Below are 26,493 nucleotides of genomic sequence, written 5' to 3'. Positions count from 1 at the left end.
AGGCCCTGGCGGTAACGCCAGCTTGCTTGGAGTTTGCCCCTGGCAAAGTAAAGGCCTTTTTGCACCCGAGTCCGGGCTACGTGCCTAAAGTTCCTTCGAGTACGGCTCGCTCTGTAGTCCTTCAGGCATTCCATCCTCCACCTCATGTGTCGGCGGGAGAAGAGAGGCTTCACTTGCTCTGCCCCGTCAGAGCTTTGAGTGTATACTTGGAAAAGTCTGCTTCTTGGAGAAGATCTGACCAGTTGTTAGTATGCTTTGGGTCACCTAAGAGGGGGCTCCCGGCGACCAAACAAACTATAAGTAACTGGATTGTCCAGGCTATTACTGAGGCTTACAAGGTGCGTGGGGTTCCTTCACCTTTGGCCTTAAGGGCTCACTCGACTAGAGGCATGGCTTCCTCTAGGGCCCTTCTGTCGGGAGTACCTCTGCAGGAGATTTGTGAGGCAGCCGGCTGGGCTACCCCGCATACTTTCATCAGGTTTTACAGTCTCAGCCTTCCCAGTACGCCCGGTGCACACGTACTCGGCCCTTGCTGAGTGCCTAATCAGTTTCACTCTGGGGCGGGTCTGTTCGGTGCGTGGCCTAGTGGGTACTCGTTCCCCAAAGAGTCGATTTTATCGACGCAGTGTTGAGTTCCCTCGATAGGGAACGTCTCGGGTTATGACTATAACCCTTGTTCCCTGAGAAGGGAACGAGACACTGCGTCGTGTTGCCACGCCCCCTTTTCAGACCCTTGAGCGTCTTGCTTCATCGCGAGGCTAGTGTGTGTTGTGACAGCGTCACTTTTATACTTCCGGGTATGCCGTCACATGTTACGTCACGACGCAACACCAATCAGGATTGGATTAGTTTCATTCATACTTCAGAGGCGCACGCTTAGGGAGCGTCCCCAAAGAGTCGATTTTATCGACGCAGTGTCTCGTTCCCTTCTCAGGGAACAAGGGTTATAGTCATAACCCGAGACGTTTTATGACAACTGAAATGCCCAATTTTATTTTAATGACAGTTTATGCCACAGAGTTGTCAGTCAAACTTTTTATGAAATGATTAAAACAATTTTTAGTTTTTAAACAAACAAATTAAATTTTAGAAAGTTAACAAATTCTGAAATCATGATACAGAGATATTTAAAGAAATGAAAAATCCTTGAAATATGAAATATTTAACATATTCCCAATACACTTTCAGTGTTCAGTGTACCCTAAAATAAATTTAAAAAACATTAAAATAAACAAGAATATATCAATATCCATCCAACATCTATCCATATATCCAACATCTACCCTACATCCATCCATCCAACATCTACCCTACATCCATCCATCCAACATCTACCCTTCATTCATCCATCCAACATCTATCCTACATCCTATCCTACTATCCTACTATAATATCCAACCATTTCTGAGAGCTTGAGGTTCTGCAGTAATGCAGTGTTCACATTCTTCTTTACCAGGAACTTGATTCATTGATTCTTGATTCAAGCCCCAAAAATGCATCTATCCATCCAACATCCACCCTACATCCATCCAACATCTACCCTACATCCATCCAACATTCATCCATCCAACATACTGTATATCCTACATCCATCCAACATCCATACAGCCATCATCTACCCTACATCCATCCATCCAACATCTATCCTACATCCATCCAAAATTCATCCAGCCATCATCTACTCTACATCCATCCAACATTCATCCATCCAACATCTACTCTACATCCATCCAACATTCATTACCTTAGTTCCAGTGCTTTTCACACTAGACTTTTCTGCAGTAATGCAGCGCTGACATTCTTCTTTCCCAGGAACTTGATTCATTGATTCTTGATTCAAGCCCCAAAAATTCATCCATCCATCTAACATCCACCCTACATCCATCCAACATCTATCCAGCCATCATCTATCCTACATCCATCCAACATCCATCCAACCATCATCTACTCTACATCCATCCAACATCCATTCAGCCATTATCTACCCTACATCCATCCAACATTCATCCAGCCATCATCTATCCTACATCCATCCAACATCCATCCAACCAACCATCATCTACTCTACATCCATCCAACATCCATCCAGCCATCATCTACCCTACATCCATCCAGCCATCACCTATCCATCCATCATCTATCCTACATCCACCCATCTCTCGAAAATCCATCCAACATCCATCCATCCATCTATCAAAAATCTATTCAATATCCATCCAACATCCATCCTACATCCATCAAATTAAAAATAAAATTAAATAAGTGCTGTGAAGAACTGTGAAATGTGTAAAAAAAAAATTGTAGGCCACTGGACACCCATAAAACCTGAGCAAACCCCTACAACAAGGTTACAACAGAACACAACCAAAGACGAAAATTAAGATCCTACCTCAAATCTTTTGGTTTTACCTCAGTTCCAGTGCTTTTCACACTAGACTTTTCTTCTCAGGGCTGTAATGCGATTTTTAACATAATATTTAACTGCTTTCCAGTCTCTATTTCTGAGAGCTTGAGGTTCTGCAGTAATGCAGCGCTGACATTCTTCTTTCCCAGGAACTTGATTCATTGCAATAAATCTCCTCAAATGCGTGTCCATGGCAGCACACTCGTCTGGGGTCCAGCTTCTTTTGACGGCCGTTTGTTTTCCTACGTAGGCAAAAACACAAAACATTGTAGGTTTTCTTTTATAAAGAAATTTTTATCTTACTTAACCCTGTAAGACCCACTGTTTCAGAATTACATCAATTGTGGTTATTCCCCAAAACCCCTTTTGTCTTTTTTTAATTGTTTGTTTGTTTATACAACCACATCAATATGATCTGTGGGTCCTACATTTTATTCCCACCATGTAATTGGATCCAGGATTTGTATACAGAGCCCACCCTTAAGTCAAGAAGTGACACATCCAACAACTTTCTGATCAAGCAACATGCCTTTGATTTACTGGACTGGATTCATCTTCAAGTAAGTAAAATGCTTGGAATATGTTTTTCTGTGTCTATTACAGTGTCTAGAACAAGGACATTTACAGTAAATGTCGAAAATAAGCCCTACATTTTGTTTAGAGCTTGTTTTATAAATAATTTTACAATAATTTATAAGCAATTACAATGTTGGATGAGAGTGGCAGTCGTAATTGCCCTGAAATTATACATGATTTAAACATTATACTCTTTAGCTTTATATCAGATTAAATATTCTATACTGTATTAGAGACTAAAGTTGAAAGATATTGCCATATCTAAACATTAGAATTTGCTATCACATTCTGCAGGACTTTCTAACAAAGAAATTCTGTTTGTGCAAATCTGCCCTTTCTTAGTCTACTGATAAACAAAATGTTCTCATCAATTTATAGTCAAAGTGCTTATGATCATTAGGCCAATAACCTTTATTTAACCAGGTCTGGCCCATTGAGATCCAAGATCTCTTTTGTAAGAGACACCTGGCCAATCCTCCAAGTTGTGCGGGATGCTCCCGGTGCTTTGTTCTGGCACAGGTGTAAATGTTCATCACTGTTAGATTTTGTTGTAAACTGTAATCCTTACAGGAATGCATTCACCGTCCAATCACAGTCTATTATAGGTGAGCCATTAGGTATAATGTGACCGGTGAGATGTGTGAATAGGTTGCTTCAGTCCAAAGTGTGAACAAGTCATAATGAGGCATGTGTGCTATTTGTATATACAAATGTACATTTGTTTCAATTTTATCTTTTTCATTTCAGAATGCCACCAGCAAAGGAGAAATCCTCGGTACAATGTGCACAATGTAATCCAAAAGTTTGTGAAGATTTGGTTCAAGCTCTGGCAACAGATACGAATGAGTACAGCTTTCAAAATGACGAAAGATCAGCAACACTAATACAAAAGAAATATAGGCAGCATTGGGCATGTACCTGAGGATGGAACATTACATTTTGCAAACAATTTAACCGTGCCAGAGACTGAAAAGAGGGACAAACTCTGGAAACTCAGACCACAGCTTGATTCACTCAGAGAAAACTGCCTGCAGGTGGTACCAGAAGAGCACATTCCATGGACAAGATGATGATCCCCTTCAACAGGAAGTCATGTATCAAGCAATCAAGTATATGCAAGGTATCTACGCTCATGGGGCTTTAAAGTATGGGTGAAAGCTGGAATTTGTAGCATGATGCTTGACTTTGATGTTTACCAAGGGAGCAACAATGAAGTACGAGTCAAATCTAAACTTGGATTGTCAGGTGGTGTTGTAATGAAGCTTGGCTCCACATTTCCAAAGGGTCAACACAACAAGATCTAGGCAGACAACTACTTCACCTCCTTGAGCAAGGAATACATTATGTGTGAACAGCCAAGCAAATGCATCTACCTAACAGTAATCTTTACATGTGAAGAGCTTGAAGAAGAAGAGCAGAGGAAGCTTTGACCACAGAGTAGAGGGGAAACAACATCTGTGCTGTCAAATGGTACGACAACAGGGCGGTGACACTTGTGTCATCATTCACTGGACCAGGACCTGTTCAGGAGATTCAAGACTGGGACAAAGCCGCCAAAACCTACATTGACGTTAGAAAGGCTTCCATTGTGGGCATCTACAATAAATACATGGGAGGTGTGGATTTGTTGGACTCATTTACAGCAAAACAAGTATGCACTGAAATCCTGGTGGTGGTACATGTGCATCTTCTGGCACACAATCACCCTTACTGTGGTCAATGCCTGGCTCCTCTACAAGCAGCACAGCCTATGCTCTCAGGATGCCAAAGAAGGAGATACTGGAACATGAGAAAGTTCCAAGCACAGCTGGCTTCCTCTCTCATTGCGGTAATGATCTATTTGTGCTATTTACCTTGTTTGTGATAAATCAGACTGGTATTTGAGATGTACATGAATTGAGACATTTGTTCTTTAGATTCTAATCTGGTGGACAGGACACTGAAAACGCCAAAGAGAGGACGGCCATCTTCAGCCAACAAGAGCCCAGAGACAGGAGGCCACTGAATGGTGGAAAGAGACCACACATGGATGATGGAAGTCCAAAGGCTCCCTCTTCTAAAAAGTCACGCAAACCACCGCCCATGGATGTGCACATGGACCAAACTGGACATTTCCCCCTGAAGACAAAGAGAGGGCACTGCAGACATTGCAGTAAAGGGTACACCAATACCCAAAGCAGCAAGTGTGATGTCCGCCTCTGTTTTTCAGAGGACAAGAACCGTTTTTGGGATTACCACTATAAGTAAAGGTGGACTTCACACCGAGCACACAGATTTCAATGGAGAGCGAGAGAACACTGCAGACGTTGCACTGTTAACAATGTAAATAAATAAAGTTCTTATTTGTTGGAATAAACAACTCTTCATAATAACATGACTGAGATTATTATTCATTTTATACACTGGTTTGGTAAAAACAAAAACACTGCAAATTAATCCTTAATTATGCAGCTTCATGGGCACCTCTTCAGACCTAACGTGCTACGCAGCTACGTGGATGTACTCTCTTGTGATTGGCCAGAGTGATCACGAGTCTCCGGATGTTTGGGTCTCGTTGCTAAAAGAGTGCATGAAGCGGTGGAAAAACCCCAGCCCCCCTGTGCTGCCAGCTTCTCCAAGCCCCGTGCTCCCTCTTTTGCCAAAACCACCATGAGAACGACCGACAACTGGCTGAAGGAAGAGCTGCAACGGGTGAACGAAAGGCAGAAAGCAACGGAGGAGTGCCCGCTCAGACGCATCCCGTTTAGTTTTGCTTTTTAACTTTATTTATAGTTAACTGTTTTGATTGCATTCTTTTTTCTTTGTGTGTTGTATTTATTAAACTGAGTAATTTGCAGTGGCTCATTGTACTTCTGATGGCATTACATTAAAATTCTGGAAAAGAAACTGCAACAGGATGCTTTTACCCAACACTCGAGTATAAACACACACTCGCTGACTCAGAGCAATTATATTCTTTCTTGCATTTCACAAAATAATAATAATAAAAACAATAATTATGATAATATTTTCTATTTATAAGGCACTTTTAAAAGGTCATTTAATAAAGTCAGCTGCATGTGGAGGCTTAATGAGACTTGGATGAAGGAACACTAGCAGTTAGGAGGTATTTAAGGTGATTGGAGGTTTATATATATATATATATATATATATATATATATATATATATTAATATAACAGACTTCTTATTGATATAAAGGTGATAATGCCAGTCTTTCCCCAACCCTGGCACCGGACAGTAAGGAGGGACAGACATATTTCAAGTGTTGAGTCAAGGAAGCAAAGTAAAAGCCCTTAAAAAATAAATGAGCAACTCTGGCCCAAAAGAGAGAGCAAGCCCCAAAGCTTACCTCTCTTTTTTGCAGACACACTCCGGTTTTTGACTTGTGATGTGGAGGGACATTCTTGCAGGGATGACATGCTGACCTCATCTTCTGTCCCCTCTTCTCTTGGCATACTGACATCTGGACAAAGAAATAACTTTATTGTAGTATACACAACATGAAATAGCCGTCAGTACAGTGGTTGTGTTATTTTATAAAATAATTTAGTATATTCAATTCAATTTTCAATTCAGTTTATTTATATAGCGCCGATTCACAACAGATGTCATCTCGAGGCACTTAACAAGAAGTCAGTATATGGGATTTGTGTCCCTTACAGAGACACAGTTTATTTTATCCCTTCTCCTATCGTCCTAAATTCTTCTCAAGTGACTAGTGATGTGAAAATATTAGTTGTCATGTTAGCCCAGGGATGGGCAACTCCAGTCCTCAAGGGCCACTATTCTGCAGGTCTGAGATGTTTCCCTGCTTCAACACACCTGATTCAAATTAAATAGATCAAACAGCTTGTTGCCAAGCTCTGCAAAATGAATCAGGTGTGTTGCAGCAGGTAAACATCTAAAGGATAGCGGCCCTCAATCAGTATATTTCCTCATATAGTGTACAGACGACAGACCGTTCCCACGCAGTCCACTAGTGCTGAAGTAGCCGTGCGCTGTAAAGATTGTATGTTGGACAATATAAGATGAGCTGATTTCATCAGACAGACAGCGACTGTAGTTACTGACACAAGTAGCATTGATGTTTAGGTTAGTGTGCCCTCACCTACTGTTTATAGGTTGCTCCAATCTCACGGCGCAGACTTCACGCAGGGATTGCACGGCTACTCAAACATTTGTCCTCCTCAACTGTGAACGAGTACACAGTTACAGCGAGTTGAGTACGAGTACGCAGATGAGGAGGTAACATGTCAAGACGACAAGGCTGTACGAGTTTATTTGATGTCATCTAACCTGATGGCATGTGCGTTTGAGCCAGTGATGAGGAGGAGAGTTGAGAGACCCGTTTTTGCATAAGTTGAGGGAGCTGCAGTGGCTCCGGAGGAGAGGGTCGGCAATCCTTTGCAGTGCAAGTGCAGTCACTGCGATCAACCGTGGAGTCTGTTTGCTGCCATGAACCAGACTTGGATAATGTGCTCAGGGAATTGTCCTGCATCACCTTATCAAGCACATTCCTGATGTTCTGTAATGACAGGGACGTGTTGGAGTAGCTGTGCTATCCCTGTATGAAGTCCGTGCCGAGAGATTAGAGCAACCTATAAGCAATAGGTGGGTTCACGCTAACCACAAAATGAATGCTACTTGTAATTTCAGGCAGTACTGAAGCAGTGTTCAGTTTTAAAACTGGGGTTGTGTTTGATGCAGGGGCTGCACAATCAGTCAGACAGGTCTCCTGACAGAGTTGCAGGAGAAAGAGGTGGGTAGGACAAAGAAGGGAGATGGAGTTGTTGATGTTCAATTTTTTGCCAAGTGCTGTGTGAAATGCACGAAAGGAAAGGTAAGAATTGCGTTCAAGCTCACCGGTTGAAGACACTCCCTGGTTTTGACTTTGTGATGTGGAGGTACATTCTTGCGTGGATGATATGATCTCATCGTCTGACCCATCATCTCTTAGCATACTGACATCTGGAGAACTCATGAATACAATACACAAAATATCTAAAACGGATCATTTAGAATCAATTTAGCAACATCGTATACACATACCTTCAATATCCTCAGCTAAAGGTCCCTCCATGTTAATGGTCTCTAAAATGATAATTGATAAAAAATTTAAATTGGAAAGCTGAAACTATGGGCAATCTGCAAGAGAATACAACAGTAGTATTATCTCTCATCCCGTCACTATTACTGCCCTATGCTTTACATTGCAAATAGTTGTTTTCTGAATGCGGAAGACTAAATGTCATATATTGTGCCTTCAAGAATATAAAGTTAATTACTATTCACATCGACTTGTATTTCATCGAGGCTCTTTCCTTTGTAATCTCCTAGGCGTCCTTGTTCCATTGCGAGGAGGACTTTACTTACTTTGGCTAATTAGAGGGTGCTTTCTGGGAGCCTGTAGTGTTTCCTGTGAACAGCGATATTATGACCAAGGAAGTCTGCCAACTGGTCGAGCTCGGTGGTTTTGAGGTTCAAAACAGTAGACAGGGTAGCAATATGTTTCCTCAGTTGAATTGATTTTAGCGCTTGAGGATTTTTTATGTCACCACATTCACTGACAAATTGCCTCATGCAGTCACAAGCCCTGAGGTAATGGGCAGATTGTGGCAATGCAAACAGATATTCATTGTCCTTCAGCACCCCACATACTTCTCTGCACTCAGTAAGAGCATCAAGTGATTCTCTTATTAATGGGGTTAGAAGAACTGGAACCTTCCTTCCTCTTTTTCCAACAATTGCTATTCGCACGAAATGCCTGCAGAGCTTCTGCTCAAGCGGTGTGAGGGCCAAATTTACATCTCCCTGTTCCTCTGATGTGTCCTTCGATAAGTATGCAGACAGGCGCATTCAGGACAGTTCACCTGCTCTCCGCCGATTAAAAAGCATAACTTGAGTCAACGTTACTTTTGCAAGTTCCTTCCAATTTGTGGATGAACGATGTTCTTTTAAATCTTTGAGATGTTGCTGCTGTTTTTCTTCTAGATAGCAATGTAGCTTTTGGATATCTTGTGTAAGAGGTAAAAGTTGCGGTGCATTCCATTTGGCCCGGTTAAGCTGGGTTAATGCCTGGCCTGCAATATCAAACCTCCAACTCTCTAAATACAACTGTGCGAACTCCTCGGCATCTTTAATGGTTTCTCTATCTCTCTTTTTCAGTACTTCGGACTTGATAAACATGGGTTAGGGTTAGAATGCAGGCTGGGTCCTACCTTGCGTGCAAGAGAGGGACATTGGTATATCCCAGTTTGCTCACTGAATCCAGAGAGGTTCTTTGCAGCTCTGACAACCTGTGAGTACTGTTCAGGTTTAATGAGTTCTTGAATGGTCCTCACACGTGTGATTTTTTTAGCTTCCAATAAAAGCCTGCCAAGTTCTCGCAGTTTTTGGCGTATATACTGGTGTTGACTGACTATCTTCTCATTCTTTTTGAACAACCTGAACCCATAATTGAGGATGCAGTTGTCTCCTTTAATTGCAACTTCAATCTCGTCCTGAATCATTACACTCAAGAACTTTCATTACGCGTCTGTATATTCTGATGGAGAAGGTTCAGCGAAAGCACATAATGCCTGAACTCTATTTTTACCTGGTTTAGCATTTTTGGGTTTGAAGCTGCAGACCTTGAAATGCCGCCACATCGCTCTTCTTAAGAAAAACCCATAGCAATGAATGCAATGTGCAAATTTATGTCCGTCTGATTTTTTTACCGGTTGTTTACATGGGATTAGTTTTCCTTTTTTTGTGACTGTTGTGCTCGAAGCTTCCCTTATTTCGTATGTAGTCAAATTGTAGTTTTCTTTCCTTTGAGTTTTTTGGTAAACTGAATGCTTTCGCAACATCCGATTCATCTTGGTGTTTACGCCACAAGTGTCTTGACATTTTCTGGACAAACTGTCATGATCCTGGTTCTTCTCTCTTTCTCTGTCTCCCTCTTGTGGCCGTTTGTTCACTCTCTCTCTCTCTTTCTTGCATTACGCCCTCAGGATCTCATGATCTGATCTCTTTCAGCTGATGCTACTCTTCCTATTATCTGTGCTGGTCGGCACCAGCTGTTTCCATTCTTCCCCTGATTGTTTCTCCTTCTTCTAGCGCTTTCTGTCCCTAGATCCTTGTCGGATTATTCTATGTTGTGGCTTAATACTGACGCCGGAATTATCTCACTCTACTTTGTCCTGTCCTGTCCTGTCCTGGTGTGAGCTGTAATTCCTACCTGCATATATTACTGTGTGGTTTTGCTCTCTGACTTCAGTGCTGCACTGGAAGCTGTGGTCCTCTGCCTCGCCACCAACCTACTGCTGACCTCACCTCATTCACGGGAGGTTCGGGGTTTCTCTGCCTAGCGAGTGGCCGTCCGTGGCTGCATTCGGGGCTCACCAGAAGCGGGGATTTCTGTTCTCATTTAGTGCCGTGTGGCCGTGACTGTTTTCTGCTATTATTCCCCTGAACTTCTGATGATTACTGTTGGTCTGCTTACTATCCATTAAAGACTATCAGTTGACCGCATCCTCGCTGTTGGGTCCTTTTTCCATCCAAACGTTACAGAATAATCCGACCAAGATGGACTCAGCGAGTGGCAGTCCCCTTCATGCGGCTGTCGAGATGCAGGGTGTTTTACTGGGCCGACATGATGAGGACATCTCGTCGGCAAGACAGGCTGTAGAGTCACTGGCTGCTCAGATGACGGGTCTCTCTCAGCGGGTTCACCAGTTACGCTCAGAATCACCTTCTTTTCCTGAGACCCGCGGAGTGTCCGAACCCCGGATAAATAACCCGCCCGTTTACTCGGGTGAGCCCACGCAATGCCGCTCCTTTCTGACACAGTGCGAGGTGGTCTTTTCTCTCCAGCCCTCTACGTATTCTACTGACCGGTCTAAGGTCGCTTTTGTCATCTCACTCCTCACTGGCCGGGCACGGGAGTGGGGCGCGGCGAACTGGGAGGCCGAGACCAACTGTGTGTTTGACTTCTCTCTTTTCAAGGAGGAGATGATAAGAGTTTTTGATCGCTCAGCCTATGGTGAGGAGGCTTCGCGCTTGCTCTCTGTACTCCGTCAGGGGAGGCGTTCGGTGACTGACTTCTCCATCCAGTTCCGCACGCTCTCGACGACCTGTGGGTGGAACAATACGGCTTTGGTGGCCCGTTTTCTGGAGGCTCTTAACCCGGAGCTCAAGGACGAGATTCTGGCACGCGAAGCACCCACCCAACTCGACGCTCTCATCGATCTGGCGATTCGCGTGGAGAGACGCTTTGACTCACGCCGTCGAGCCCGCGGAATGGAAGCCGCCCTCTTCGCTCCGCCTGAGGGTACTCCTTTTCAGCCTGCCACTCCGAATCCTGAGCCGATGCAACTCGGAGGTCTTCGTATCTCCCGCAAGGAACGTGAGCGACGTATCATGAATCGTCTGTGCATGTACTGTGCTGCCGCTGGACACTTTGTCTCAGACTGTCCAGTAAAAGCCAGAGCTCGTCAGTAGGCGGAGGGTTACTGGCGAGCGCTGTTTCTAGGATCCCTCCGTCCAAGTCCTGCACCACTATGCCTGTCCTCCTTCGATGGTCTACAACCTCAGTGTCCGGGACCGCTCTGGTCAACTCCGGTGCTGAGGGAAATTTCGTCGACGAGACGTGGGCTCGTGAACAAGGTATTCCCCTCATTGACTTAAAGAGCTCCACCCCCCTGTTCGCCCTAGATGGCAGTTCCCTACCTAGGGTGCGGAGAGAGACTGTTCCCCTTACTCTCTCCGTCTCAGGGAACCATAATGAGACTATTTCTTTTTTAGTTTTTCATTCTCCCTTTACACCGGTAGTTTTGGGCCACCCTTGGCTCGTTCAACATAATCCCCATGTTGACTGGTCTAACGGCTGTATTTTATCCTGGAAACTGTCGTGTCATGTTAAGTGTTTGACTTCTGCTGTTCCCCCCGTGTCATCTGTTTCTGTTTTCCAGGAAGAGCCGGGTGATTTGACAGGAGTACCGGAGGAGTATCACGATCTGCGGGAGGTTTTCAGCCGTGCTCGGGCCACTTCTCTCCCCCCTCATCGCCAGTACGACTGTAGCATAGATCTTCTCCCGGGGACCTCTCCTCCTCGGGGAAGACTATACTCGTTGTCAGCTCCAGAACGTAAGGCGCTCGAGAATTACCTGTCAGAATCTCTAAATGCTGGTCTGATCGTTCCATCGTCGTCTCCTGCAGGTGCCGGCTTCTTCTTTGTCAAGAAGAAGGATGGCTCTTTGCGCCCTTGTATAGATTATCGAGGGCTGAACGAGATCACTGTCAAGAATCGTTACCCCTTGCCACTGATGTCTTCAGCTTTTGACATCTTACAGGGAGCAAAGATTTTCTCTAAGCTCGATCTCCGTAACGCTTATCATTTAGTTCGGATAAGGGAGGGAGACGAGTGGAAGACTGCGTTTAACACACCCCTGGGGCACTTTGAATATAGGGTTCTTCCTTTCGGTTTGGTCAACGCTCCCGCAGTTTTTCAGGCTCTCATTAATGACGTCCTCCGCGATATGCTCAACATTTTTGTCTTTGTCTACTTGGACGACATTCTGATTTTCTCTCCGTCCCTTCAGGTCCATATTCAGCACGTCCGCCGAGTCCTCCAACGGCTTCTAGAGAATCGTTTATTTGTCAAGGCTGAGAAGTGCACCTTTCACGTGTCTTCGATTTCGTTTTTAGGCTCTATTGTCTCCGCAGAGGGGGTCAGTATGGATCCAGGCAAGGTGTCGGCGGTTACCGATTGGCCCATACCCGACTCCCGCGTCGCGTTACAGCGATTTCTCGGATTTGCGAATTTTTATCGTCGTTTCATCCGAAATTTCAGCCAGGTAGCCGCGCCCCTTACGGCTCTGACGTCCGTCAAGTCCAGCTTTAGGTGGTCAGATGCCGCACAAACGGCATTTGATCGGCTAAAGACCCTTTTTACTACGGCTCCGATCCTACTCACTCCCGATGTCTCGAGACAATTTATAGTGGAGGTGGATGCTTCAGAGGTGGGGGTCGGGGCTGTGCTCTCCCAACGATCCGCCGCTGACGGTAAAGTACATCCCTGTGCTTTTTTCTCTCACCGCCTTTCACCTGCTGAACGTAACTACGATGTCGGTAATCGGGAGTTACTCGCCATTCGCCTAGCTTTAGGGGAGTGGCGACAATGGTTAGAGGGGTCCACTGTTCCGTTTCTAGTGTGGACTGACCACCGTAACCTGGAATACATCCGTTCTGCTAAGCGTTTGAACGCTCGCCAGGCTCGCTGGGCTCTGTTTTTTACTCGCTTTGATTTCTCGATATCCTACCGCCCAGGTTCCAAGAACGTTAAGCCCGATGCTCTCTCCCGTCTCTTTGATTCGTCTTCTGCGCCAGTCAATAATGACGCTGTGATTCCCCCAGGGCGCTTCGTGGGGGCTATTGTTTGGGGAATCGAGAGACTGGTCAGAAGGGCTCTCTCTCGAGTCACTGCCCCTCCTGAGTGTCCTAGGGATCTTCTTTTTGTTCCCGTGTCAGCGCGTCAAGCGGTCCTTAGATGGGGACATTCTTCCAGGTTAGCCGCTCATCCGGGAGTTCGGGGTTCGCTCGCCTCTATCCGTCAGCGTTTTTGGTGGCCCACGTTAGAACAGGACACGCGTCGTTTTGTTGCCTCTTGTGTCGTATGCGCGCAGACCAAGTCGGGTCATTCTCCCCCAGCCGGTCTCCTTCGACCCTTGCCTGTGCCTGCTCGTCCGTGGTCGCATATAGCGCTTGATTTTATCACCGGACTTCCCTCCTCAGCAGGGAATACGGTCATCCTGACTGTAGTCGATCGTTTTTCTAAGTCGGCGCACTTTATTCCGCTCCCTAAACTTCCCTCTGCTAAGGAGACTGCTCAGATCATGGTAAACCATGTCTTTAAGCTGCATGGGTTACCCTCCGATGTAGTGTCTGATAGAGGTCCGCAGTTCGCCTCATTGTTCTGGAAGGAATTTTGCCGCCTTATAGGGGCCACCGCCAGCCTTTCGTCGGGCTATCACCCCCAGACTAATGGGCAGGCCGAACGGGCGAATCAAAGCATTGCTCGCATTCTCCGTAGTCTGGCTTCTCGCAATCCCGCATCGTGCTCTGAACAGCTCCCTTGGGCTGAGTACGCTTATAACTCGCATCCGTCTTCCGCCACGGGCCTTTCGCCTTTCCACGGTTGCCTTGGCTACCAGCCTCCTCTGTTCTCCTCACAGGAGGCGGAGTCTAGGTGTCCGTCCGTTCAGGTTTTTATTTGCTCGCTGTAGACGCACCTGGAGGAGAGTTAAATCAGCACTTTGTCGTACAAGGAGACGCATGAGAACAGCGGCCAATAAGCGTCGGGTGAAGAGCCCTCGTTACATTCGTGGTCAGAGAGTGTGGCTCTCCACGGCAAATTTGCCTCTCCAATCCGAGTCTCGTAAATTGGCACCCCGTTTCATTGGTCCTTTCCGCATTATCAAGATCATCAATCCTGTCACTGTCCGTCTTCGTCTTTCGTCCGATCTCCGTCGAGTCCACCCTGTTTTTCATGTCTCATGTATTAAGCCGGTCATTCGCCCTCCCTCCCGCCCTTCTTGCCCCCCCGTTCGTGTTGAGGGCGTCCCTGTCTACACAGTCAGGCGAATTTTGGACAGACGCCGACGGGGTCGTGGGTACCAATATTTAGTCGACTGGGAGGGGTATGGTCCTGAGGAGAGAAGTTGGGTTCCCTCCCGAGACGTCTTGGACCCCTCGCTCATCGAGGATTTCCTCCGGTCTCATCGGTCTTCAGACCTGGGAGCGCCAGGAGGCGCTCGTTGAGGGAGGGGTACTGTCATGATCCTGGTTCTTCTCTCTTTCTCTGTCTCCCTCTTGTGGCCGTTTGTTCACTCTCTCTCTCTCTTTCTTGCATTACGCCCTCAGGATCTCATGATCTGATCTCTTTCAGCTGATGCTACTCTTCCTATTATCTGTGCTGGTCGGCACCAGCTGTTTCCATTCTTCCCCTGATTGTTTCTCCTTCTTCTAGCGCTTTCTGTCCCTAGATCCTTGTCAGATTATTCTATGTTGTGGCTTAATACTGACGCCGGAATTATCTCACTCTACTTTGTCCTGTCCTGTCCTGTCCTGGTGTGAGCTGTAATTCCTACCTGCATATATTACTGTGTGGTTTTGCTCTCTAACTTCAGTGCTGCACTGGAAGCTGTGGTCCTCTGCCTCGCCACCAACCTACTGCTGACCTCACCTCATTCACGGGAGGTTCGGGGTTTCTCTGCCTAGCGAGTGGCCGTCCGTGGCTGCATTCGGGGCTCACCAGAAGCGGGGATTTCTGTTCTCATTTAGTGCCGTGTGGCCGTGACTGTTTTCTGCTATTATTCCCCTGAACTTCTGATGATTACTGTTGGTCTGCTTACTATCCATTAAAGACTATCAGTTGACCGCATCCTCGCTGTTGGGTCCTTTTTCCATCCAAACGTTACACAAACTTCCTGCAATAAAAGCAGAAATGTTTCTTGTTAAAGCTTCTGGATCCGTCATCTTTCTTTAAAGTTGGACTGACAATCATATACTGCTCTTCTTCCAGGGGCACTGAAACACTGTTTTCAGAATATGTTGCGATTTCCTTTTTATTCCCATCAACTCTGCTATTTGGAAATCTTTGTGTGGGATCTATATATTGTGTGGGATCTATATATTGTGTGGGATCTGATATATTTTGTATAGGCTATAGATTAAAATAGTCTAACATAGGCTGTATAAAATAAAATGACACGACCTTGTCTCTTTTTATTTTATTGACCAAGAATAGCCATTATTAAAAGTTTAAGCTTAAAAAGTATAAGTAGTATAAGTATAAGAAGCTATAAGTCAACAAATAAGGCAAGTTAAAAGATTCAGTCAAACATACGTTTCAACGTTACAGTTAAATAGCCTAAATATATAGTTATGAAACTTCACTTTTCCCCTCAGCCAAAACGATTTTCCAGGGAACAAATCATAGAATAATGAGACCAAAGATCGCCCGTCTGATATACACAAGCCGATTTATAGCTCATGTTTAACCACTAGACACAGAGCCCGCAGGAAACGCAAGAATGACTAGCCGGGGCAAGGCTGTTGCAGGCGGGGTACATGAGCGCTGAGCACCCGCTGCCCTGTGATCACCTGGAACTCCGAAAACGTCAGATCAATTTTTTAAAATAGGCGCTATTTTTATAAATAAACCACAGATTTGAGCTTTAAACAACTATATTCTCGACTGAAAAACTCTTAAAACTACATTTCGTGACCCAATAACACAAATATTTTTGAAAAATTCTTCACCACACCGGCATCCTTTATCTTCGTAGTTTTCGCTCCCGAACAGCACCATAGCAACCGTTCTCCCCTACAAGGATTCTGGGTAATATCCTACAGCAAAGTGAGGTCTGATGCGCACTTACGAAAAGGGTGCATTAAGTGCCCTTTTGATCACCCCTGGAGAACACTATTAGAGGATTGGGACACCCTACGGTCTTGCACCCCTTAGCGAGAACGCGCATTGAGGGGCACAAGGGCGCAAGTGTGGATATTGGGACAGGGCCCAAAAGTCTTCTCTGGCTAAAGTCAAATTGGCTATGTCTGGAGGACTCACTTCCACTCTCTCGGGAGGATCTACTTCCACTCTCCGTGGGCTTAGACTTGCTCTGTCTGGAGGACTCGTTTCCACTCTCTCGTGAGGATCTACTTCCACTTTCCCTGGGCTTAGACTTGCTCTGTCTGGAGGACTCGCTTCCACTCTCTCGGGACGATCTACTTCTTTCTCTGGGCTTAAACTTGCTCTTACTGGATGATGCACCTTTCTTCTTTTTTTCCTTTTCCAGGGTTAATTCCATACTGCTATCACTTTCTGTGCTTTCATCCCTGGGATTTGGAATATACTCCTCTTCGCTACCTAAGTTTGAGTCATCTGATTCCATGAGATTCATCTGAATCTTTAAAAACAAACACAAATCTGTTAATACCTATTTTTGCAACATTACATATAAAAAACCTGAGTATACTGATTAAACAGGGTCAGGATACTAAATGAAGAAAAAATCTGTATGGACCATTTTAATTACAAGTACATTTTTAAATTAGAAGAATCCCCATTAGACTCACTAGCAAGAGCAACTGCCCAGCCCCAGCCCTAGCCCTAGACCAGCCCCACTCCAACCCAGCCCTAGCCCTAGCCCCAGCTCAGCCCCAGCCCTGCCCCAGCCCTGTCCCAGCCCTGCCCCAGCCCCAGCCCCGCCCCAACCCAGCCCCAGCTAAGCCCCGCCCCCGCCCCACCCCTAGCCCCAGCCCCACCCCTAGCCCCAGCCCCACCCCAGCCCTAGCTCCCCCAAAAAAGACTTACGGGACGGCAAGACCTTCTTCTCAGCTTCTGTGAAACCCTTTCAGGCTTAAAAAAAGGAGTCTCCTCTGCGCTGTCACTACTTGAATCATGGAGACCGTGGGTAAAATCTTGTACTCTATCCATCTGCAAAAAGGGAGACATGGAGATATTTTGCTGTATGATTGCTGTATTTTTAATTGATAGGGAGACCATTCAGAGGTTGTCAGGTGAGCTAGACACCTATGAAAATTATTGACCAATATTACCCCTCCATCAACCTGCTGAGGCCCATGTCCAAACTGCCTTCCAGGTGGAGTAAACGTTGACAAAATTATTAAAAAAAAATTAACATTTCAGTTTTCATGCATTTGATTGTTAAATTTAATGACTTCACAAGAATGATTCATCATAATGATATAGTGTCATGGAACACCTGTAGACATGGAACTACTCCAGAGAGAGGGAGAGATTAGTCAATTTTCCGAAGTGTCTTCCTCACCTCACAATTGTCTCCCCATCACTTAAAAATCAGCAATTAGTCAGAAAAGAAAAGAAGATTTTATTACAGAAAGTAGATATTATTATTAGAAATTATTACATAAGCAAATTAATTATATTGTTAAAATGTGTCTTGGGGCTTACCTGAATGCTTTTTGTGCGTCTCAGACGTGGAACAAGTTCATCATCCGATTCTTTCACAACAGTTTCATCTGAATTGTACAAATGATCTGAAACATCTGGGCCAATATCATTCTGCCCTATAATAACATCCAGGTGTGGGGTGGGAGGTTCGTTTTCCATACCATCCTCATCAGTTTCATCACTATCTGGATAATCAACCAGTGAAAATCCTTGGACAATAAATACCTAAAAATAAACAAAAATGTATTAAGTATGAAATTAGAAAGGTTGGCCAAAGAAACATGGCATGGTCTGACTAAAAATCTAAATCCAGAAATGTGAACACCAGCCCTTTTAGACAGTGTAGAATTATAAATGTTAAAATCAGAGTACAGTTATACTGAAGTATTACAATACTATCATATAGTTGCCTGAGGAAGACCATTTGGATCCCCACGTTGGTAACACTTTATTTGAAATGGTGTGCATAAGAATGACATAACACTGTCATAAACATGACATTTCACCTGTCATGAACATGAAGGAGTCTTTATGAATGTTTATGACTTTTGTCATTAAGTGTCATTTGGTAAATTATGACACTTTTAATGCAAAGTGTGTGACATTACCATGGCCTTTAACAGCCAATATAAAGCCACATAAGCAATGGTCCACTTTAGTAATAGGACACAACACACAACCACATACATGTCAGCAAAGATGAAGTGTTTGAAAGTAATTTTACCTGTGAGCAGGTCTGATCTGGGTTTGGGCCATCATTTAGCATCTGAAGAACAGGGCTGGTCTCATTCTCTACAGCTGCAGAAGGAGTCTGAAGGCATTTTACCTGAAATAGACAGACAGAGACTCAGAACTGTATGAAGAGACATTCACAGGCTAATACGGTCATCTAATGGTGAAACAACACTGAACTTCATGGACTAAAAAGCAGCTCACGTCTATTCCAGGAGTTTGCAGTGGATCAAATGAAAATATTTCTTTAAAACATCTAACAACTCAGATACAGAATACAATTATGAATGTTAAAATCATAGTTGAGGTCATGTCAGGTGTTGTTATAGTGCATTAAAAACACTTACAGTAAGAACTGGACGGAAGGGCCCCACACGGTCTGACTAAAGACATATGAGTGTGTAAAGGAGAGACTAGAGAAACAAATGTATTTGGAAGATGGAAGGACCCCATAAGGACATGACTGGAAACATGACGGTGTGTGTGACATTACCTGGCTTTAACAGCCAATATAAAGCCACATAAGCATTGGTCCACTTTAGTAATAGGACACAACCACATACATGTCAGCATAGATGAAGTGTTTGAAAGTACTTTTACCTGTGAGCAGGTCTGATCTGGGTTTGGACCATCATTTAGCATCTGAAGAACAGGGCTGGTCTCATTCTCTACAGCTGCAGGTGGAGCTTGGGTTTTTTTCAACTGGATTGCAGATAAAGAAGAACTCATTTTAACACACATCAAAGACCAAAGATTAAATGCATTTCCATAGACAGTCAAGAGTAATATTGGACACATGGTTAATATTGGAGAAATACAAAATTTGCTTTGGCAAAAAAAAAAGAAAAAAAAAAGAAATCTCTATACTTAATCTAATCAACTCACCTTACTGCGCCAAGGCCATTTTGAATCACCATAGTTGTAATCAATTTGATCTCCTATTTCTATTTTCTTCAGAGAAAATAGGCACAAATGTGTTTTGTTGTCAACTATGATCTTTTTCATAATGCAATTCGGATTTTGGTGGTTGTCGTTGACCAAACGTCCTAGAGAAAAATCGTCTTACGATGCATCCAGGCTGAAAAGTATCAGAAAAATGGTAATAGTTTTACATCTTTTTAAAAGTTTTATTGAAAGAGTTATTTTCAAAAGAATTTAAGAGTATTTGTGCTTAATTCATTCATCAAGTATTAAACCCTTGTTTCAGAGTTAACTCGTAATTTCTATAAATCAATAAAAAGACATCCATCTTTCAATGTTTACCATAAGTGATGATTCTGCCACTGAAAGTCAAAGAAAAATGTGCTTTCAATCTCTGAGTATTTTCTTGACTTGCTTTCCTCCTGTGTGAGGAGTTTACCCCTGTACTCCAACACGAAGTCCCCGGGTTCAATGGGTTGTGTGGCAAACACTCCTCTTCCTACAATAATATATAATAATTAAACATTTCATTCTAGGACTTAAAAAGAGATACTACAGTATTTTCAAAGTGAGGATGAGGTTCTTGCGTCTAGTCAGTGTATTACCTGCAGACAATGATCACAGATTAAGAACGGACCAAGCTGTCAGGGATCAGTGGATTAAATTCTTTTTTAATGACGCGGTTCCTACAACCTTTCCCACTGGCTTAACGTTAGGTGTCTGTGCTAATCATTTTATCATTTGGGATAATCAAGATGAAAATTTGCCTTAAACTCTAAACTGCAGCTAGTCTACTACAGCAATAGGCATCATCCTGACAATTCAGTAGAATATTCTGACAAAGCACTCTGACAATCTTGCCTGGGCTGTAAATTATCACACTCACTTCGATCACTGTCTGTCTTTGACAAAGGCAAAAAATAAAAAATAAAATAGGAATATATAACCTGAAAACACACAAAAACTGTACCTTGTCATTACATCAACAACAATACTCTTTTGCTTTTGAAATGCACAAGTTGTGTCAATGAATCTTCTGCAACTTACCTTTGTAATGGTCAATGAATCTCGGCATAAACCCATCCTTGTCAGTGCAAGACAGAATGTACGTCTTTGCATCATCTATAGGCTTTTTCCTCCTCCTCCTTATGGACATAATGGCTCTGTGAAAATAATTGTAATTCGTAGTTAGTTAAGGCAAATCTCACAAAGTTAACTTGTTAGATGATAACCATGTTATGCTGCACAGACTCAGTAATCAATTTAAACTAGGGCTGTCAAACTTAACTTCTGGTACAGCAGCATGGCGGCGTTGCCACATGACCATTGACTGACAGCATCACATCCTTCCTCATACATACGCGCATGGATGGTTATGGGGGGGACGGGGTCCAGGGTAGGCCGGTACCACCCAGACAAAAAGCTTGGTGAATTATATATATATATATATACACTGTCTACCAGTCAAAAGTTTTAGATCAGTAAGATTTTTTTATGTTTTTAAATGAAGTCTCTTCTGCTCACCAAGGCTGCTTTATTTGATGAAAATTAAAAAAACAAACGACAATTAAAATGACAGTTTTCTATTTTAATATATTTTAAAATGTAATTTGAAAGCTGAATTTTCAACATCATTACTGTTGCTGATTACACATCAGTTTTCAGTGTCACATGATCCTTCAGAAATCATTCTAATATTCTGATTTTATGCTCAAAAAACAAATTATTATTTTCAATGTTGAAAACAGTCGTGTACCATTTCACCCCAAAATTCTATGATGAATAGAAAGTTCAAAAGAACAGCATTTATTTAAAATATAATCTTTTCTAACATTATAAATGTCTTTACTGTAACTTTTGATCAATTTAACTCATTCTTGATGAATAAAAGTATTTTGTAATTTCTTTCCCCCCAAAATAAAAATAAATTCTTACTGACCCCAAACTTTTGAATGGCAGTGATTAATGTTACAAAAGCTTTCCATTTCAGATCAATTCTGTTCTTTTGAACTTTCTATTCATCAAAGAATCCTGAAATAAAAATGTAAAAAAAAAAAAACTGTTTTCAACATGGAGAATAATCATAAATGTTTCTTGAGTATCATATTATAATTATTTCTGTAGGATCCTGTGACACTGAAGACTGGAGTAATGATGCTGTAAATTCAGCTTTGATCACAGGAATAAATTACACTTGACTATATTTACATAGAAAACTGCTGTTTTAAATTGTAATATTTCACAATATTACTAGCTTTTTTTTGTATTTTTTTATCAAATAATTGCAGCCTTGGTGAGCAGAATAGACTTCTTTTAAAAAACATAAAAAATCTTACCAATCTAAAACTTTTGCAAAGTAAATTTGGAAAAAAAAATTCTATTATTTTCTCTCAACTGTCCTGCTCTAACGAACCACCTGCGGGTAGGATGTTATTTCAAAACGGCACCGTACATTAGCTTCAGTCTTGCGTTAGCTTCTGGCTAACCTCCATTAGCGAGTCCTGCCCTGTCTTGTTTACAATTCACAACCGATTCCACCTTTAACGACACGATTTCACTGCACCCCGTCTCTGCCCCGCTGTCGTGTCCGTGGTGACGTTATTAGATTATGCCAACAGCTAATAGTAATATTATGTCGCTAAAGTTAGCTACATGGCAGCTAAACGAGGTAGCAAACATCACGATGTAATGCCAAAATATGAACTCACCATAAAAACCTCACAATTCACAACCAACTCTACTTTTAACGACACGACTTCACTGCACCCCATCTCTGCCCCGCTGTCATGTCCGTGGTGACATGTTATTAGGTTAATCTAACTGCTAATAGTAATATTATGCCGCTAACATTAGCTAAATTGCAGCCAAAAGAGGTATCAAACATCACGATAAACTATAACGCCGAAATAAACTCACCATGAAAACCATGCCTAGCTTACCTGTTGGATGCAGAGGTCGGTGTTTGTAAAAATGTTCTGATTTCCAACCCGTCTTCTTCTGTCTTCAATCTTCTATCCTTGAAGTCGTCTTCTTCTTCTACGTTACTTGTGCAATTTCCGCAGTTTTCCTTACTTTCACGGGAATCGCGGCTGATTGTACAGTGCTGTAATTTCATTGGCTAAAGGTTTCAGATTCCTGCGGTGTGTATTCGATTTCGCGGGAAGTGTAAACATGACTTCCGGTGAAAAAAAAGCTCGACGATACACACCTTCACACAATTACCCACTTTTTGCTACCTTATGGGCCACTTTTTAGAGATGGGAAAAAAAGCAATGGACTCCGAAATCGGAAATTGAAAATTGAAAATTGAATTGAAATTGAAATTGAATTGAAATCGGACTCCGATTTTGGGACTCTTTAGGTGGGTGTGCTCCCACCGATCGGGACCCACACCGACGTATTTGTTAGTACACACACGCACGCACACACACACACACACACAGACGCCAAAAATAAGTGTGAGAGGGCCCCCTCTGACTTAGAGGATTCAGAGAGCTCTAAAGTAATTTATTGCCATTTCTTACACACAGACACATAGACACACACACAGACACACACCACTCCGGCCATGCATGGGGGATCAAAGAGAGATCTCAGGGAGAATCACAGGGAGATCTTCACAACTTTAAACTCATCTTTTACATCTTTTGCTTCTTTTGCATTCTGCATCCATGTATTGTATGGACATCTTAGGAACTACTTTGTCAACCAGCTGGAAAAGTAAGATGGTTTTATTTTTGTGAACCATTTAGCAAGCCTGTATGTTTTTCTTAGAATCTATAAAACATGTTGTATTATTTTACAATGAATGATAAAGCATTTTATTGATATTCTTTTAAATGAACCATGGTTTCAACTTCAGCTAGTGAACTGTTTCAGCACGGGCTGCCGAGGGTGTCGTCTGTCTCACTTGCACAAACAGACATACAGATGCTGCTGTCGATGAGAGGGAGGGAGCTTTTTCAACATCTTGAAGTTAGATGCTTTTTATTTTTCACATCATATTTAAATCTAAATGTTTTCCTTATAATCTATAAAACACGGTTTCATTTTTTAGCTTGTGTAAGATTTTTCTCTGGGTGAAGGAATGTTCAGCCATCTCACACAGCCACTGTCACAGATGCTAGCACAGAGGCCGAAGGCCGATGAGAGAATTTGAGGGTGATCATCAGCACTCAAGTAAGCTGCTTTTATTTTACAGACCATATTTATATGTGATATGGGCATTATTAGAAAATTATTCCGTCAATAGAACGGCAGGATGGGATGGGAATTCCGTAACCAATTCTTCAGAAGTTATTTCCCCCAAAGGGTCAATAGGTCAGTAACATCATTTGATCTAGAACATAAAAACATCACTAGGGTCAAACTGTTCAATTGATTGATCGCTTCCTGGATAACCACCATGTACCAACACATGTTTTTTTTTTGGATTAGAAAGGTCAACGGGTCAAATACCAGAATGTACCACAGATGTTCTCGATTAGAAAACATCATCGGGTCAAAAAACCACCTGTCCATTTAAATGATTCGATAGGTCAATGGTTAATCGATATTCCAGAGATGGAATTCAAAAGGTCAAAGGTTTATGACTACTTCAAAGATGGAATCCGGAAGGTCAAAGGTCAGCTCCGCCCACCTGTCAATCATAGGCAATAAATCATTTTGACACAAGCTGCAGGGTTAGAACTACTCATGAATACTAACGCAGTATGAAGTTCCTTACATTCTCTCGGTTATTTTGAAAATTAAAGTAACAAAATGTTGGTCCATTGTCACAATATTAACAAATTGTTGCTAACTACAACTGCGTGCCACATCAAAGTGCGCATCTGAAGCGCTCTGACCGGTCTAGCCTGCGGATGATTGTTCTTGTCGCCTAGCAACTGTGACTGACAGCTGCCGATGACGAGCGGGAGTAACTACGTTTCCACTGGACTTTTTATATGCAACTGGTTTAAAATATTCAAATAGGACTGACAACCTGTATAAATATATTCACCATGGTCCATTTCTGTACACAATAATAAAAAGAATACCCTACAAAATCGCCTACAAAATCGCATCAAGGTACGATTAACATTTGAATATAGGCTTTTTTTAGGCTATTTCATTACATTATTGACGTAAGTTAACACCCAATATTTGAACAGTTTAGAGTGTAATCTGACTATTCAGGACACAGCCTCTAGCTAAACCAGCTCTGGCCAACCAGCCGAAAATACATGACTCGAAAATATGCAGAGGAGTGGGTCCCGAGAACTGGAGTTGAGAACCACTGGTCAAAAGTATACTTGACAGCTGTTATCATAAGCAGAACGAGCATTGCTGTTTGTGAAACCTTTGTCAGCCTCCAAATCAGATCAGTCTTCTCATTAAATTGCACATCAGCTAGCCTACTCTCTAAACACAGAAAACAGAAGTCTGACCCCCTGGTGCAATAAATTGTAGCTCTTTGATACATTTTATTTGGAGTAAACATCTAAAACAATCGTTGATTTTATGTTTAAATTATTAAGAGAATGGGGATGAAATTTGGTGGATGAATGGGGACTGATATAGTGCATGGTATACATTTAGAACATACCATCACTTAAGACCAGACTTCGTAGAGGTGTTGATTTAATGATCCGATGCTTTATTGTCCTGTCTTCTTATCTATCCTCCTCTATCATGGCTCCCACAAAGTGGTTAAATATATAATTTGTATACTTTGTAATGCACAACTTTATCTCTCCCTATTTGTTCAAAGTATATATATGTACTGTTCTAAAAAAACAACAGCAAATGTAAAGTTCTTCATCATCACTTTTATTCTGTAATTATTTCTTGCTGAATATAAATAAAGAATTAAAAAAAATAAAAAAAAATAACATACCATCACATGCGTTGAACATATTTTTTTCAGTGTGTGCGTTAGAAACTGAGAACCTGTTCAGCGTATTTGATGGTATAAGAAATACCATATAATATATCAGTCCCTATTTATCCACTAAATTCTTTAGTCATCCCCCTTCTCTTTATAATTCCTTACCTCCAGAACCATCTCCCTCATGTGAAACTGCTGCTGAAGCTCCTTGTCTGAAGACAGGGGTTTGTGATACAGCAAACACATCATGTCATACTTCTTTAAAGCCTTCTTATAGTTCCTTTCATTGACATTAAGAACTCTGTCCCTGCCATCAAAACTGGGAAACTCCAGACCCTCTTCTGCAGAGATGTACAAGAGAAAATCCATGCAGGAAACCAAGACAATCCAGACAGACAGCATAGTAGCAATGATTAAACAGGAGAGTAAAAAAGAAAAGTCTAATGGATTAAGTCCAGGTGAGATCCTGCAGGACAGTGAGTCTGACTACCAAAATGAGACTCAATGTGCAGTTTTTCAGCACTAAAAAAACATGTTATACTCTCTTTCTCATTATAACACTTCACCTCTTCTTAACAATTAGGCAAAAACATGATAGGATAAGATATTTGACAGACTTTCCAATGAGTATGTCCCTGGTGAATTTAGGCCTCTTTTAGTGACCCAGTCATTTAAAGCTAAAAATAAATGATGAAGAAATTAAGAAAAAGAGGACAGACATGAGTACCAAAGGGAATCACAGTACAAGTCTCTCAACATGGATATTAATTAAATCTAAATATAGGTCACCTGGGTTACATGGCATACAACCGCATACAATGTACACATAAAAAAAATTAAAATGACATAACTACCTAACAACACACCCTTTTATAATTGGGTATGTGGCTGTGTTCAGAATTAGCCTAACTAATCATCAAGCTCATGTGAAAAAGTATGGTAGGGGCAAAGGGGCTAAAACCTCCCCGGGAGCTCCTAAAAGAATTTGATTTTAGTTTCCTCTAAACCAC

The 26,493-nt window shown here is 42.5% G+C and overlaps 1 protein-coding gene and 2 pseudogenes across 4 annotated transcripts in view; all 3 read right to left on the bottom strand.

Annotated features, from left to right (window-relative positions):
* Window positions 1-26,036, bottom strand: part of LOC120473606 (calsequestrin-2) — a 160,719-nt gene extending 134,683 nt beyond the window's left edge. For both annotated transcript variants that reach the window (XM_089132251.1, XM_089132252.1), the window contains exon 1: window positions 25,649-26,036. In XM_089132251.1, the coding sequence (XP_088988377.1) occupies window positions 25,649-25,885 (237 nt within the window). In that variant the 5' untranslated portion in view covers window positions 25,886-26,036. The remainder of the gene's footprint in view (window positions 1-25,648) is intronic.
* LOC148978538 (uncharacterized) lies at window positions 994-9,806 on the bottom strand (annotated as a pseudogene). The gene is made up of 5 exons (XR_016168849.1): window positions 8,267-9,806; window positions 8,031-8,072; window positions 7,845-7,949; window positions 6,331-6,444; window positions 994-2,646 (listed from the first exon to the last, which is right to left on the bottom strand). The product of XR_016168849.1 is annotated as an uncharacterized LOC148978538 (transcript).
* LOC120468873 (uncharacterized) lies at window positions 15,390-22,950 on the bottom strand (annotated as a pseudogene). The gene is made up of 9 exons (XR_016168975.1): window positions 22,554-22,950; window positions 20,662-20,777; window positions 19,957-20,113; window positions 19,579-19,771; window positions 19,294-19,395; window positions 18,686-18,787; window positions 17,962-18,186; window positions 16,594-16,933; window positions 15,390-15,448 (listed from the first exon to the last, which is right to left on the bottom strand). The product of XR_016168975.1 is annotated as an uncharacterized LOC120468873 (transcript).
* Window positions 26,037-26,493: the final 457 nt, after the last annotated feature.

The sequence above is a fragment of the Pimephales promelas genome, chromosome 6, assembly GCF_988280905.1.
Source record: "Pimephales promelas chromosome 6, fPimPro1.hap1.1, whole genome shotgun sequence".
Lineage (NCBI taxonomy): Eukaryota > Metazoa > Chordata > Actinopteri > Cypriniformes > Leuciscidae > Pimephales > Pimephales promelas.
This window is presented reverse-complemented; position numbering and strand designations above follow the sequence as displayed.